Raw genomic sequence first — 13,844 nt, 5'->3', positions numbered from 1 at the left:
AAAAGATGAATACCTCAATACTTCACACATTATATTAAAGTATCTGCATGGCTTAGTAGGAGGATGGGATAGGATGTGTTTTTCGGTATTTGGATGAATTAACCCATTAACGATTTGAGCACAACATTTAGTAAGAATGGTTGCACTGAGATGAAAATTGAATCTACTTTTTAATAAGATTTGAGATTGATATGGCATCAACAATAGTAGGCCAAAGGGTAAAGTATGTTTCATCACATGCACTATATAGGTGACTTTAAATTTCTTAATCATAGAGGTATAAATTACTGTGTAAATGAATCTGTTAACTGCGGGGTCAGCGGCTAACAGCTAACACTAACAGTCTAAAACAACGGCGTAAGTGCTAACAGCATGGCCGTCCCCACCATTGAGGTGCCCAATATGTCCAGAAAGCAGTATTTTCATTGCTATGGGTTGATATTGATGCTGTGACATGGATGATCTTGCCATTACTACGAAATCATACAACACTGTGGTTCTTTGATTTGCCCACTGACATGGTTTTATAGCTGCAAACATCTTAAAATACACAAATGTAGTTCAGGGTTATCAAAGAAATCCCCGGGGGGTCATGCCGGACAGCTGTAACCACCTTATGAGAGCAGTGCAGAGCGGCAGCCGTGAGCTGACCAGTTGGGCCCGCTCACATGCACAAACATGTGCCTAAAGCTCGCACCGCCGGCCGGCCTGGCTATGTCAACAAAGCAAGGAGAAGCTCAGATAGCGACTTCATTCTTTGCTTAAGCAGCTATTACTCCACTCTATCTTTACATAGCAAATTGTTGTTTGATGCTAAATTAATGCTCTGAACGTTTAAATACAGCTCCTTTAAGTAGGACACAACTTCTGAAAGTGAATGGAAGATCAACATGTTTTTCATTGCAGGGCTTTAAGTTCATTGAGGGCAATTTAAGGACATTGGGTGTGGAAAAGTTGTATTCCCTCCCTCGTAGTAATATGCACAAATGATTGAATAGCTTCTGATGGTGGTTCAACATAAAATGGATAGTTGCCCTTTAGGACCAAACCAAGAGTACTCTCTGGCTATGATCAAATGAATATCCTTGCATTGGAACTGTGCATATAAATAATTATCAAATCAAATTTATAATGCTTATCAAAGTTAAAAAAAAAAAAAAAAAGTAGTGGGGTTTCTAGACGGCTATAACCTTTCCTCTGCTGTAATATTCCCATAACATTGCTGTTGCCTAGTATAGGAGATAATAGTGTTTCTAATTTAGAATTCATGTAAGTTTTGAATAAGCTGATCACCAGTAGAAACACATTTAATATTTATATATGACACAGTGGACAACTATAATCCAGTACAGTGTATCTAAGGCTAAGGTTACTCTCGCTCATATGTTAGAGCACTGGCGGCACCTTGTGGCAGGATGGGTGCAGGTTTCTCAGCAGAATGGAAACAGTTAGTCATCTCTGCCATTAAAACCAAACCGTTTACTTTTGTAGATGCAAATCACAGAACTGTACTTATACATCATACGTGCTGTGTCTGTGCAAAGTGTAGTGGTTTACCTGAACCACAAACTTCATTCAAATATCTTGCAAAAAAGAATGAAGCCATGCTTGTTTTCCCTTAAATTCACAGAAATGAATTTAACTCTTCTCCTATTAAGAAGCCTGTTCTTGAAATTTGGCATACTCGTGTTTGAATAAGAAGTTATAATAAAATAAAATACTTCGCCCTGCTTACAGGCATGTACACGTTGCATAAAGATAATATGCAATATGAGAGTGTAAGCAACAGCAGGGCCAATGCTAAATCCTCAAAAATATATATACAGTACCAGTCAAAAGTTTGGACACACCTTCTCATTCAATGGTTTTTCTTTATTTTTATTTTTATTTTTTTTCTACATTGTAGATTAATATTGAAGACATCCAAACTATGAAGGAACACATATGGAATTATGTGGTAAACAAACAAATGCTCAACAAACCAGAATATGTTTTATATTTTAGATTCTTCAAAGTAGTTGAATGAGAAGGTGTGTCCAAACTTTTGACTGGTACTGTATATTTGGTGTATTGGAAGATGCTGAATTAAAGAATGGCTCAACAAGCTTACTGTGGCACGTGGAATTTATTAATCAAAGTTTAAATTTAAATTCATACGTTTGTAAAGGAAGATTTGTCATAAGTGTGAATGCAGCTTGTCTCCCTGTAGAATGTGCATATTAATTATTATTATTATTATTATTATTATTATTATTATTATTATTATTATTATTATTATTTCTCTATTAATAAAGCATATATAAAGCATAATAAAACTAGGTTTGTATAACAGCCTGGGGGCGTTTCTGCTCCTAGACCTGATTCTGTAACACCATGATCAGATCCTCCAATTGGCCAATCGGAAATCATAACAAACCTGCCGTGATGAGAAGCTGAGCGCTCATTGGATGCTCTTTGTATGACGTCAGGAGGCGAGCCGCGCTGATTGGTCGGTCGCTTACCTTTAGTTTGGATCACATCCCACCTCCTTTGTACCGGAATACGAGCAACATACACAAGGTACAGTGGGCGACTGACTTAAATTGTACATATAATGTTATATTAACAATATTACACATGGTTTTTTTATGCTTATGCTGCAGTTCAAAGCAGCCTTTTGTGTTGCATATAGCAGGTTATTAATGTTTCGCATTTGGTGAAGCTGTCGGTCGGTCAGTAAGTTATATAAATGTACACATTATCATATCATATGCATTTATGGGAATTTGTGTCTTGGTATGCTTTATTTCTGCATAGTGTTTATGCAGAAAAATGAAAATGTAAAGTTGTGGATTCAGGATCTGGCCACATTTCAGGGTTCAAAGAGCCAAATGCATCCATACATTCACATAGAAACAGGCTTCATAATAATCATGTAACGTTATTACACATATACTCACTGTATATTACTGTAATGGCTTCTTGTATTTGGATGTGTGTGCACAGCTATTGAATATGACCAGAAACAAAGCCATACAAACTCTAACATTATTGAATTTAATAATAAGACAATAGTGATTTGTAAATATTTATTTGTTCATTCACATTTTCAATTAAATAATAACACTTAATGATTTATGATCTCCATATATAGTTTGCTATTCTCAATGTCCACTTATTTTTATGTTTCCTAACTAGCTTTCAGCCTTCTTATTACCTAATCATTTTATTTTCATCAGCAGGAGAAGTATTCTCATTTGAAGACGTATTTTCTAATATGTATGAACTGTGTGATATTATACTGTCAATCATTCATTATCAGCTGTACACCATTTATGGATACCTGAAAGGCTGTAGTTAAAAAATAACAATAATCAACGCTTATTAAACACTGCTTGCTAACATAATACACATTATTGTGTGTTTTAAACTCTTTATTAATTGTAAATACAACGTATACATGCATAAACAAACACTTTGGCAAAGTTTTACCATAAACATGTCTCAAAGGATTCACAAAAGAGATGACACGAAACAACAGGGCTTCTGGGAAATGCAGTGCTTTTGCCATCTTTTTTAATAATATCTGCTCTCTTCATACTTCACAGATTCCACCATGGATCTTGTGCTGAACGTTGCCGACTACTATGTCCTGTCCCCGTATGTGTACCCTTCATCGTGGCCTGAGGAAGGGGCCCTGCGGCAGATTCTCAGCCTGTTGGTGCTGACCAACCTCGGGGCTGCAGTCCTGTACCTGGGCCTGGGAGCCATCAGCTACTTCTTCATCTTTGACCACAATCTAATGAAACACCCACACTTCTTAGAGGTATGAACTTAGGCCTGTAGCTTCATGTTATGATTGGTGTTGTAATGATCCGTGTGATAGCGCTGCTGAACCCTGACATTAATGCCCTGACAAACATGATTTGTGTTGGCGTGAAGCCTTAAAGTAGGGTTATAAAGGCCTTAGTGTACTTTGAATAATGAGTTGTAGATTTTAGTGTCTGACCATGGCTAAACAATCACGTTATTACACCTGTGCCCAATGGCCACGCTTCATCACAGCCTCCCCCTGGCTGCATCCATGATCTCTCTCCAAGAACTCTTGTGTCTTTTGCATGTCTTTGTAATTGATGCATTCATGATGTTGCACTGAACACAAGATGCACCCCGGCCCTTCCACTGCGCTTCGCTACTGCCAATCAGCTCTCTACTCCTTCACTACTAACTGCTGTCTACCGCTCTGCAAAGTCACGACTGTTTGCTTTTCAGGCTCCACAAATTCCAAACCTTATCGTCTCTAGATGTAGCACAAGTCGATCAGCATGTTTGATGAAGGTGTTGTACTTACATCATTCTTGCACTTTTTGCGCTTGTACACATTTTGTTGAATGTACTTCTTGTAAGTCGCTTTGGTTAAAAGGTTCATCTCAATAAATGAAATGTGAATGAAAAGTGACAGAAATAGTTGTGTGAAGATTGAAAATGGAAAGCTTGAGAAAGAAGTTCAAACCCTGCCTTCTGGCACACCTCTGCACACTCGGCCAGACAATCTAAAAAGCACTTTGTTTGAAGCACACTGGGGCCTTAAAGTTACTACCAGGAGTTTTCAAAATCAATGGGTCTTCAATTCAAAATGATGCCTCTAAATTACTTTCATAAGCAAACAAGATCATCAGTGAAGATATTGGCTCTTTCTATATAGTTTTGCTTAATGCATGTCTGGGATCAGTGCAAAATCAGACAATATCATGCATCCAGCCCATTTGATTGTTCCTTATTGCCAAATCCATTTTTTCTTTATTTTTTCCTATTAGAATCAGGTTCAGAGGGAGATCAAATATGCGATGACCTCTCTTCCCTGGATCAGCCTCCCCACAGTGGCCTTGTTTTTCGCTGAAGTCAGAGGATACAGCAAACTGTACGACAATGTCCATGATTCTCCACTCGGTAAGTTGTAGAATGACCTCACCAGCTTTCGGTTGTTCTGTTATCTTGTTGTTTCCGTGCGTTCGAACCCCTAGTGGTCTCTTGGTGGTCTCTTGGTGGTCTCTTGGTGGTGACTTGGTCCGTGTGCTTTCAGGTTGGCCGGGCCTCTTCCTGAGTATGATGTCGTTCCTGCTTTTCACTGACATGTGCATCTACTGGATTCATCGCTTCCTACATCATAAGCTTATTTATAAGGTGAGTACAATTGTGTGTTTGTCCAGGTTTCATTTCTGTTCTGCAATTTCTCGTTATTTAGTGGCAGACAAATTAACCAAATAACATCTGCAGATAATATAGGCCCAGCCAAAGGTGACTAACTACAGAAGTTACCATGATGCATTGTTATTCCTACATCAAATAAAGATATGTTTCATGTTTTATTTTGTGTTATTTTGGATATATTTAAATATATTTTGATATACTTTACTCTATGCTGCTGTAAGCCTGCAAATTTCCCCGCTGCGGGACTAATAAAGGATTATCTTATCTTATCTTATCTTATATATCATTTTGTTCTCCAAAACAGTCCTTCACAGTCAAAGAAATGTACATTACTTACAGAGGTCTCACTACTTGTTATACTTTATATCAACAAATTGTTCATAAACTACAAAAAATATTAAAAATTGAAATAACATAAAATGCTAATAAAATGTATTGTCAAGAGAACACAAATAAAAAGCATTAGGTTTATGTATAAATAAGTATATTTTCATTTTGTCCCGAACCAAAGTTAAACAACAGAGAAGTAAAATGATCATAACTTCTCCTTGAAGCACTTGTTAACCACATTCACTGCATCTCTTCCTTTCTTTATGATTCATACAGCCTTCTGTAGTGTCTTTACCATGGTCACTCATGTTTTCATAATAACCATATATAAATGGATATGATGTAAAATCATAGTGATACAGATTTTTAGAGAAAGCACTTACTCTCTCTCTGACCACTTTGCTTTCTTCTCCCCAACAGCTGTTTCACAAACCACACCACATTTGGAAGGTCCCCTCTCCCTTTGCGAGCCACGCCTTTCATCCAGTAGACGGCTTCATGCAGGGACTCCCATACCACATCTACCCCTTCCTCTTCCCCCTCCACAAGGTGCTCTACTTGGCCCTCTACGTTTTCGTCAACATCTGGACCATCTCGATCCACGACGGTGACTATCGGGTCCCCGGCGCTCTGACCAGTGCCATCAACGGCTCGGCTCACCACACCGACCACCACCTCTTCTTCGATTACAACTACGGCCAGTACTTCACCCTGTGGGACCGCCTGGGAGGCTCCTACAGGCACCCGTCAGCTCTGATGGGGAAGGGTCCCCATGATCTGATCCGGAAACTCCAAGCGGAGGGAAAGTTAGGAGACGGCAGAGTGAAGGCTCAAGGGCAAGTGAATGGACAGGCTCAGAGAGGAGTCACATGTAAGGAGGAGTAACAGCTGGGGGAGTTCAATTGAAATGCTGAAAGTGATCAATATTTTTATAAAGACAATGTGCTACACCCATACTCAGCTGGGAAACTAATCGAAGCATAATTTGAGTTCCTGCATTTGCCAAATAAGCTGTTGTGAGATTTTAAACACTAGCAGATAAGATGGGATCAACCCAGTCTTCAGAATGAAATGTTGGCATTTTATGTTTCTGCAAACCACGGATATATTGAATCTCAAAGTTTCTAAACTAAAATTAGTTTCATATCAATGTTTCTACATTAGTGCATATTAAAGATGCACCAAAACTGATATCTGATATTAGTCCAATACTGTTTCAAAAAGCTGGATCATGTATGGGTGACAGTAGGCTGATGTGGTATAGGATACTATTATTTTAATAAATAACAATTCTACACAATGTACAGTACTGAAGATTATTATCTATTTTTTTTTTTAGTGTTACATTTGTTTAAAAAGTTAGACTTTGACAGACTTTGATTAAATGTGTTTGTGATACATTTAAAACAAACGTAATCCGGGAGAAATATACGTCCATCCATCCATAATTTCGAACAGTTTATCCTATTCAGGATCGCGAGGGGGCCGGAGCCAATCCCAGTTTATATTGGGCAAAGGTAAGGTACACCCTGGACAGGTCGCCAGACTATCACTGGGCCAACTCATAGAAACAGACAACCATTCACGGTCACATTCACACCTTCTGGCAATTTAGAGTCATCAATGATTCGAGATCACAACTCATAATTACATTTAAAACATACATTTATTTCCCACTACAGACTACAGTTTTATCAATCTATTAAGTGTAAAATCCATGCAGCAGATTAAAGAAGAGTCAGATACAAAATTGACTTCCTGGCTTGTGCAAATGCTCATGAGTATATTCAATGTGACGCACAAGCAGGGAGAAAGAACATAAAATTACATAGCATACTTGCTTCTTAAGTCTTATATGCAAAAGTGCACATAAGAAAAACACAGATAAACCAGAAAAGCAGCTTGTAACAGCAGACATGATTACTCCATTTTTGGGGCTTTTCTACTCGTGCTGATGTTATGCTCACAGTCCCTGTGCGGTGTCGTCATGTCAGTAATGGAGATCCTCTCAGCAGAACAAGAAGGGCATCCAGAGGAAGGATCTCATGGCTGTCCCTGCTGCCATGCCTGCCAGTAATCCCAGTGCTAGGTGCTCGAAGACTCCATCAAATGGGTCCCTCTGAACGACCACCTGGTGGGTTCCTTAGATGGAAGACAACGGAAAGACACATTTAATGCTTACGGTCAACTTGTTGGCTGATCCATGTTTGGCAAATCAGAGTGGGATAGAAGCTTAAATCTGAATCTGAAGAGAAAGAAAACGGATGCTCTCACCATTAAAGAGTAACTTAAGGATTCATCAACCTGGACCCTCTATACAGTAGCAGTCAAAAGTTTGGACACACCTTCTCATTCAACTACTTTGAAGAATCTAAAATATAAAACATATTCTGGTTTGTTGAGCATTTGTTTGTTTACCACATAATTCCATATATGTTCCTTCATAGTTTGGATGTCTTCAATATTAATCTTCAATGTAGAAAAAAAAAGAAAAAAAAGAAGAAAGAAAACCATTGAATGATAAGGTGTGTCCAAACTTTTGACTGGTACTGTACCTATGTTTTTTGTGCCTTGGTAAATTATATTTTTGGTCCAGAATTGAGAGAGAAATTTGCAGACGGAAGCAAAAATTGATGTCCCCAATAGTCACTTAGCCACTAAAACATGGGTCGAGGTTGAAAAATACAGAAGGTAACCTTTAACAGTCTACATCGACCTCTACTCCTACATCTATGAAATGTGGGTGATTGTACACTGATAATAATTAGAAGGTTGCTCCGGCATTGTTACCTCATCGTGTGAAAGTGTCACATATATACTGCATATAAAATGTGACCTGGCACAAATTCTCTACATAATATTGCAGATTAAGTTGTGGGCAAATATGTGCAAAAAGATACTTTAAGTTAAATGCATGTTGAGATGGATAACTGATACCATCATTCATTTCCACAGATATGCATGAAATAAAAAATGATTTTCAGTATTTCTAGTTAAAATCAAAACAGGCACAAAGAAGCCTATTCTTTAATACTTTAAATGTATTTATCGGCCTGGACTGTTGCAGCCTGCGTACGCCTAGCTGTTTCCTGCTACATATGAATAAAAAACAAGTATGTGTTAATACACACGTACGTTGTTAATACATTGTTGTTCGTGTTGAACTTTCACATTGGCAAAAAAGTTTGCTTGATTCTATGACTGAATTAAATCACCGCCCCACCGCGAGTGTCTCAAATCGAGCGCTTCACAGTTTAATTAGGCTACTTCCCCAGCAGGTGTGTGGAGGTAAATCTACAGAAACTGAGAGGAAAGGCGCATCTTGAAAAGTTCAAAAGTGGCATCATTAAAATTATGAAACTGAAGCTTGAATTTTTTTTATTGAATTCCACCTGATTATGTTGAGTTTACATGATTGACAGGAAGGTAGAGGAGAGAACGAGGCAGCCACCCATCCACAGGTGAGAGGTCAGGTTAGTGTGTGTGTGTGTGTGTGTGTGTGTGTGTGTGTGTGTGTGTGTGTGTGTGTGTGTGTGTGTGTGTGTGTGTGTGTGTGTGTGTGTGTGTGTGTGTGTGTTTGTGTGTGTGTGCGTGTGCGTGTGTGTGTGTTTGTTTGCTGCACCAGAGGTTGTGTGCATATTGCATAACTTATAGAACTACTTGATGCTGTCTGGGTTCCTCTGTTGATTGCATTTGATTAATGTGTTAATGCATGCAACTCCTGCAGTGGTGATCAATGTTTAATGACATGTGTTCTAAGTTTAAACACTGTTGTTGTATTCAGGTGACTGCTGACTACTGATCCAGGGATTCAGAAATATACAGAGGTCATAAGGTTAAGTTCCTCCAATGCACCAAAAAACATGTTTTGCAGTTACATAAAAGAAAAGGAAGATGGTGTTTTGATAAAACTAGACTGTCTATGAAGGAGAAGGTCCTTCTGTGGTTTACCCTAAAACCAGAATGCAGTGGGCATGGTAATGCATGTCACCACCACTGGGAAGACAAAACATTTTTACTATTTTAAGTAATATTGTGCTTAAACAACTGTTTTACGGTGACGTCTCAAAAAAAAACATTTTTGCTTTAGCATTTTCTTTGTTCCCTGCTGGCTTTCGTTGTTTTTTCTTGCTTCTTTTCGGTATCCTGATATAAGTCTCCAGCAACCCCCTGTCCATATGTGGCCCAAAGCTTGTGTGTAACTTTACACATGTTTGTGCCTCTTCCTCTGTAATGTTGGATCCATCAATTTCATCCTAAAGAAACTGGCATCTCTGAAATTCGCTGCAGCACAGCGACTCCACTACAGTTTTCATGGGTGGACATTTACTGGAGCGGCGGCCGGTCTTTTTTCCCCAATACATGGGTATAAATGCTGCTTTCAAGCCTTTATACTTTCAGTAAAAAAACCTCATGGGGAAATGCCAAATCATTTTATTTTGTTGGCCTAAAAGTAGTCAAAAATTAAATAAATTGACCCTTGCTTTTGTGTTCTGCATCATTATGATGAAATACCTGGTCCTGCTCCAGGTGTGATGTAGACCGTATGGTAGCTGTTGATGGGGACAGCTTGGTAGGAGTCGTCATATGGGTCGTATGTGAACAACTACAGAAAGAAAAAGTGTTAGTAATCAACACTGACAGTGAACAGATTATGTCTCAGCTCTGACAGAGAACAATGGATCACTCACCGGGTTTCTCCTGGTGTCTAGCAGAGTCAGTTTCCACGCTCTGAAAAAGACAAAAACAGGAATGAAGCACTGATGGATGGTTGTAAAGGGCAGTGGTGAAAATTACTAATACCCCTACAAGTAAAGGTCCTGCATTCAAAATCTTACTTTAGTAAAACTATGGAAGTATTATCAGTAATAGTACTGATAGTATGGAAAGTAAAAGTGCTCAGTACATTTCTCTATATAGTTCATTTTTCATGAGCTCAGGAAAAAGAAACAGTTTTCATAGTGTATTTAGATTAAGAAGTAGGAGGATTTCCTTTTTGCAAACTATTTAAAGTAAAATATTTAAGTAACCCATCGCTGGACACTATGCCAGCACTAATATCCCATAATGCAATGCAGTGGTGATGGCAACGTTCCTAACGGACAATGGCGGAACTCTGTAACTTAGAAAATATTCAATTTAAGTGTAAGTAGGCCTTAATTATTTTACTCTAATAGGCATAATTACTAAAGTAAAGCAAGTCTGTTGTTTGTCCTTTTTTATGTACTTTTACTTGTGAATCTTTTATGCTGCCATCTTGACCAAAGGCCCCTTGGGAAAAAAAAGATTTTAAATCTAAATGGGAGCTAAATAAAGGTTAAATGAAAAATGATCTCAAAGTATCTCAAATGTCAATCAAGTAGGCCTAGTACTTGAGTAAATGTACTTAGTTACATGCCACAACTGGTAAAGGGAGGCATAGCAGACAAGAACAAGAGTGAAGTGAGAGTACCTACATGGATTCATCCTCACTGTTAGCACACAGGTTGACTGTTGAGCCGCTTGTGAGCTGAACCACGATGAGATTCTCCCTGGGGTTACTCTCTGGTGGAGCCACTCCTACAGGACCAAAGACAAGTTAAAGAAGTAATTCACCCCAACATGAGCAAGATGTCATCAGTCTGTCGAAACCTCAAAGATAGATGGAAGAACATACATTAAGTGTAGTTGGACACAATTAAATAGGATATTTTGGATTATATCAACTATATACCTGATTAAATTAAATCAGTCGCATAGACAGTGAAAAACATGATGCTCACCTTTTTATATGATTAACAAACTAGTCGTCTGCTGATACTAAAAACTGATTTTGGTGTTTATATTGTCAGTACTTAAATTATATCAGGACTCTTTAAGGAGAAGTGCGATTTGTTGCCTTAAGAACAGCTTTAGTCATATTGTACTGGAGGTCTGCACAAAAGACATTTGGTTTGCTCTTCTTTTTGTGAAACCATTTCATATTTTTCTTAAGCCATGACTTTTGTTATCCTTGCATGAAAATGTTTGGTGAAGGATCTTCTGTTTGCGCTGTACGAGCATCTGGTTCTATAAAATGCTCTCGTACTCCTTGGCTGCTAAATGCCGCCTGCAGAGCAATCATTAAACAAAAGCAGTGTTCCAGTTCCATACTAAATACTTATTGTATGCAGCACATTCAACTTATATAGCTTCACCTGCTTTTCACATCTGGATCAAACACAGTTTTGTTTGTTCTGGTGCTATTAGGGTAAACTATGGTCATTATTTGGGAACATTCAGCAGCTACACTGTGCAATTGGATGGTTTTACAGAACAAATTCAATCAGCCATCAGTGACTGGGAGGACGTGATGATGGCCTGAAATTACAATTGAAGTTGAGATTTCTGGCACAGAGTGTGAGAAAATACTTATTTTGTGAATGAGATATATTTTGTTACATACATGCATATTGAAGACACGATATGTGAATAGGGTTAAATAGAAATACTAATAGATATCACCATGACACTCTCCAGGTGATTACTTACATCAAGACAATTATTTTTGTATTTTGAATTTTATGTTTGTATATGCAAATGAGTAATTATGTAATGCTAACTTGTAGTGAATTTAGGAGAAATCTTGGGATGAAAAAGTAGTAAAGTAAGCACTTTAAAGTGTATTGTGGATGTTTTCTTTCCACTAGTCTAAAATAAGACATTATGGAAGAAAAAAGCTCAAAATCAAAAATGTATCAGTGCATGAAAAACAATTTTTTGCCTTGACTGTCTTGCCCTAAGATCAACGTTTGTGGGTTTGAATAATGCTTAGTTGTTAAAAAAATTTTTTTACATTTATTTTAATGATAGACCTGCTCAAAAAGTTAAAGACTGCTTGCTTTACCTCGACATTCCAGGCCCGATCTCACGTCCACACACGCTGTCTTGAGGCTGACGCGGTGCTCCAAGTCTCGCCTGCTGTCAGTCTTGTAGAAGCAGAGGCTCCCGTCTATCCACAGGTCACACCAGTTTAACTTCCAGCGCTTTAGGACCGAGGCTAGAGAGGAGACACATGTCACAGTAAGAGTACCATCTGTGTTTGTACTTGAAGGGGTAAGATTAGTAAAAAAAAAATATCAAATTGACCATTCACTGAGCTCAAATTGAGGGTCAAGTAATTGTCGAGTCGGTGCTAGGATCAATGTCAGCAATTTGACTGACTGATTTCTCCTCTTTTGATTCAAACTACGTGACATTTTCTGTGTTTGTTTCGTAGCTCTGTCTCCATCCCCGTTGACTGTCCTGGGTAAGCCACTTAAAGACATTGCCAGGAACAATTAATGGGATTAGAAGTAACGAAAGTTGTAGTTTCATAACAGGTACAGTTTTTATTTAAACCTACTGTGTGTAGCATTTAAGGGGATCTATTGGCAGCAATGGTTTACAGTAATCTGTTGTGCTGTCCGGCTTTCACAGCTATCCAGTGTGATGACAATAACTGTTACTTGTGACAGGCCTAGTGTCCACCCTTTTAGTGGCACTTGCAAAATCAATCTGCGCACCATTGATAGACCCACTGCAAACCTGGTTTGGACGGAGGGGCGGAAATACAAATGGTGACATCCATTCAAGAAGAAGAACAGCTGCTTGTCTTTTGTACTTTGCCCAATCACATACAAAAAAAAATAGGAAAGCACTGAAGGCAAGAAAGTGGCGTGAGCAGCTTCAGTGGACTGGTCAGCATGGTCACAACAATATGAAGGTATGCGTGTGTCAGAACTACGCATACACCCTCTGATGATAAAACATATTTAACTGATGCAGAAAGTATCATTTCAGCATTAATTAAAAACAGTTTCCCATGGAAAAAAACAAAGCTAATATTAGTGGGAGAATGAATTTGGAGAAATTGGAAATGCGCTCCTTATCATACCAGCCAAAGCTCTCATCCTTATCATCCTTACTTCCCTTGATAGCAGTTAAAAAATAAAAAAAACATATGAATGTGGTCTCTACTCACTTTGTCTCCACAGCCAGCCTGACCTCAGGAGCGCCATGTGTTGCTGTTGTCCCAGTTCTATAATAGTAATAGTGATAATCCAGTAGAATCAAAAAGAAAACAATAAATGTAAGTGTTTATACAAGACTAAAAGATCCAGCAGTTTGTGTTGGACTCCTCTGACTCTGTTTACATTCCTTTTCGACGCCCAGACAGTAAGGTTCTGGCAGATTAATATAGACTAAGGCTGAGTCACTGGATCATTCTGGATTAGGAGAGTGTTTGGCCACTCCCCCTCATCCCTTCTCATCTTCCTCACTCCTTCTGGACTGATTTGTCTTATTGACTCTCACGCCGTGTGCCA

The 13,844-nt window shown here is 38.5% G+C and overlaps 2 protein-coding genes across 2 annotated transcripts; one reads left to right on the top strand and one right to left on the bottom strand.

Moving 5' to 3' along the window:
• Nucleotides 1-2,532: 2,532 nt before the first annotated feature.
• On the top strand, nt 2,533-6,812 carry sc5d (sterol-C5-desaturase). The gene is made up of 5 exons (XM_054626254.1): nt 2,533-2,559; nt 3,588-3,805; nt 4,797-4,929; nt 5,063-5,163; nt 5,941-6,812. Exons 2-5 carry the CDS (start codon nt 3,596-3,598, stop codon nt 6,403-6,405), a joined length of 909 nt encoding a protein of 302 aa, XP_054482229.1. The 5' UTR covers nt 2,533-2,559; nt 3,588-3,595; the 3' UTR covers nt 6,406-6,812.
• A 716-nt stretch (nt 6,813-7,528) lies between these two features.
• plekhb1 (pleckstrin homology domain containing B1) lies at nt 7,529-13,538 on the bottom strand. Its single transcript, XM_054626584.1, has 6 exons — nt 13,502-13,538; nt 12,386-12,538; nt 10,977-11,079; nt 10,212-10,251; nt 10,036-10,126; nt 7,529-7,662 (listed from the first exon to the last, which is right to left on the bottom strand). Exons 1-6 carry the CDS (start codon nt 13,536-13,538, stop codon nt 7,529-7,531), a joined length of 558 nt encoding a protein of 185 aa, XP_054482559.1.
• Nucleotides 13,539-13,844: the final 306 nt, after the last annotated feature.

The sequence above is a fragment of the Anoplopoma fimbria genome, chromosome 24 (assembly GCF_027596085.1).
Source record: "Anoplopoma fimbria isolate UVic2021 breed Golden Eagle Sablefish chromosome 24, Afim_UVic_2022, whole genome shotgun sequence".
In the NCBI taxonomy this organism is placed as follows: domain Eukaryota; kingdom Metazoa; phylum Chordata; class Actinopteri; order Perciformes; family Anoplopomatidae; genus Anoplopoma; species Anoplopoma fimbria.
Note: the sequence above shows the minus strand (reverse complement) of the source record. Positions and strands in the feature narration are given on the sequence as shown.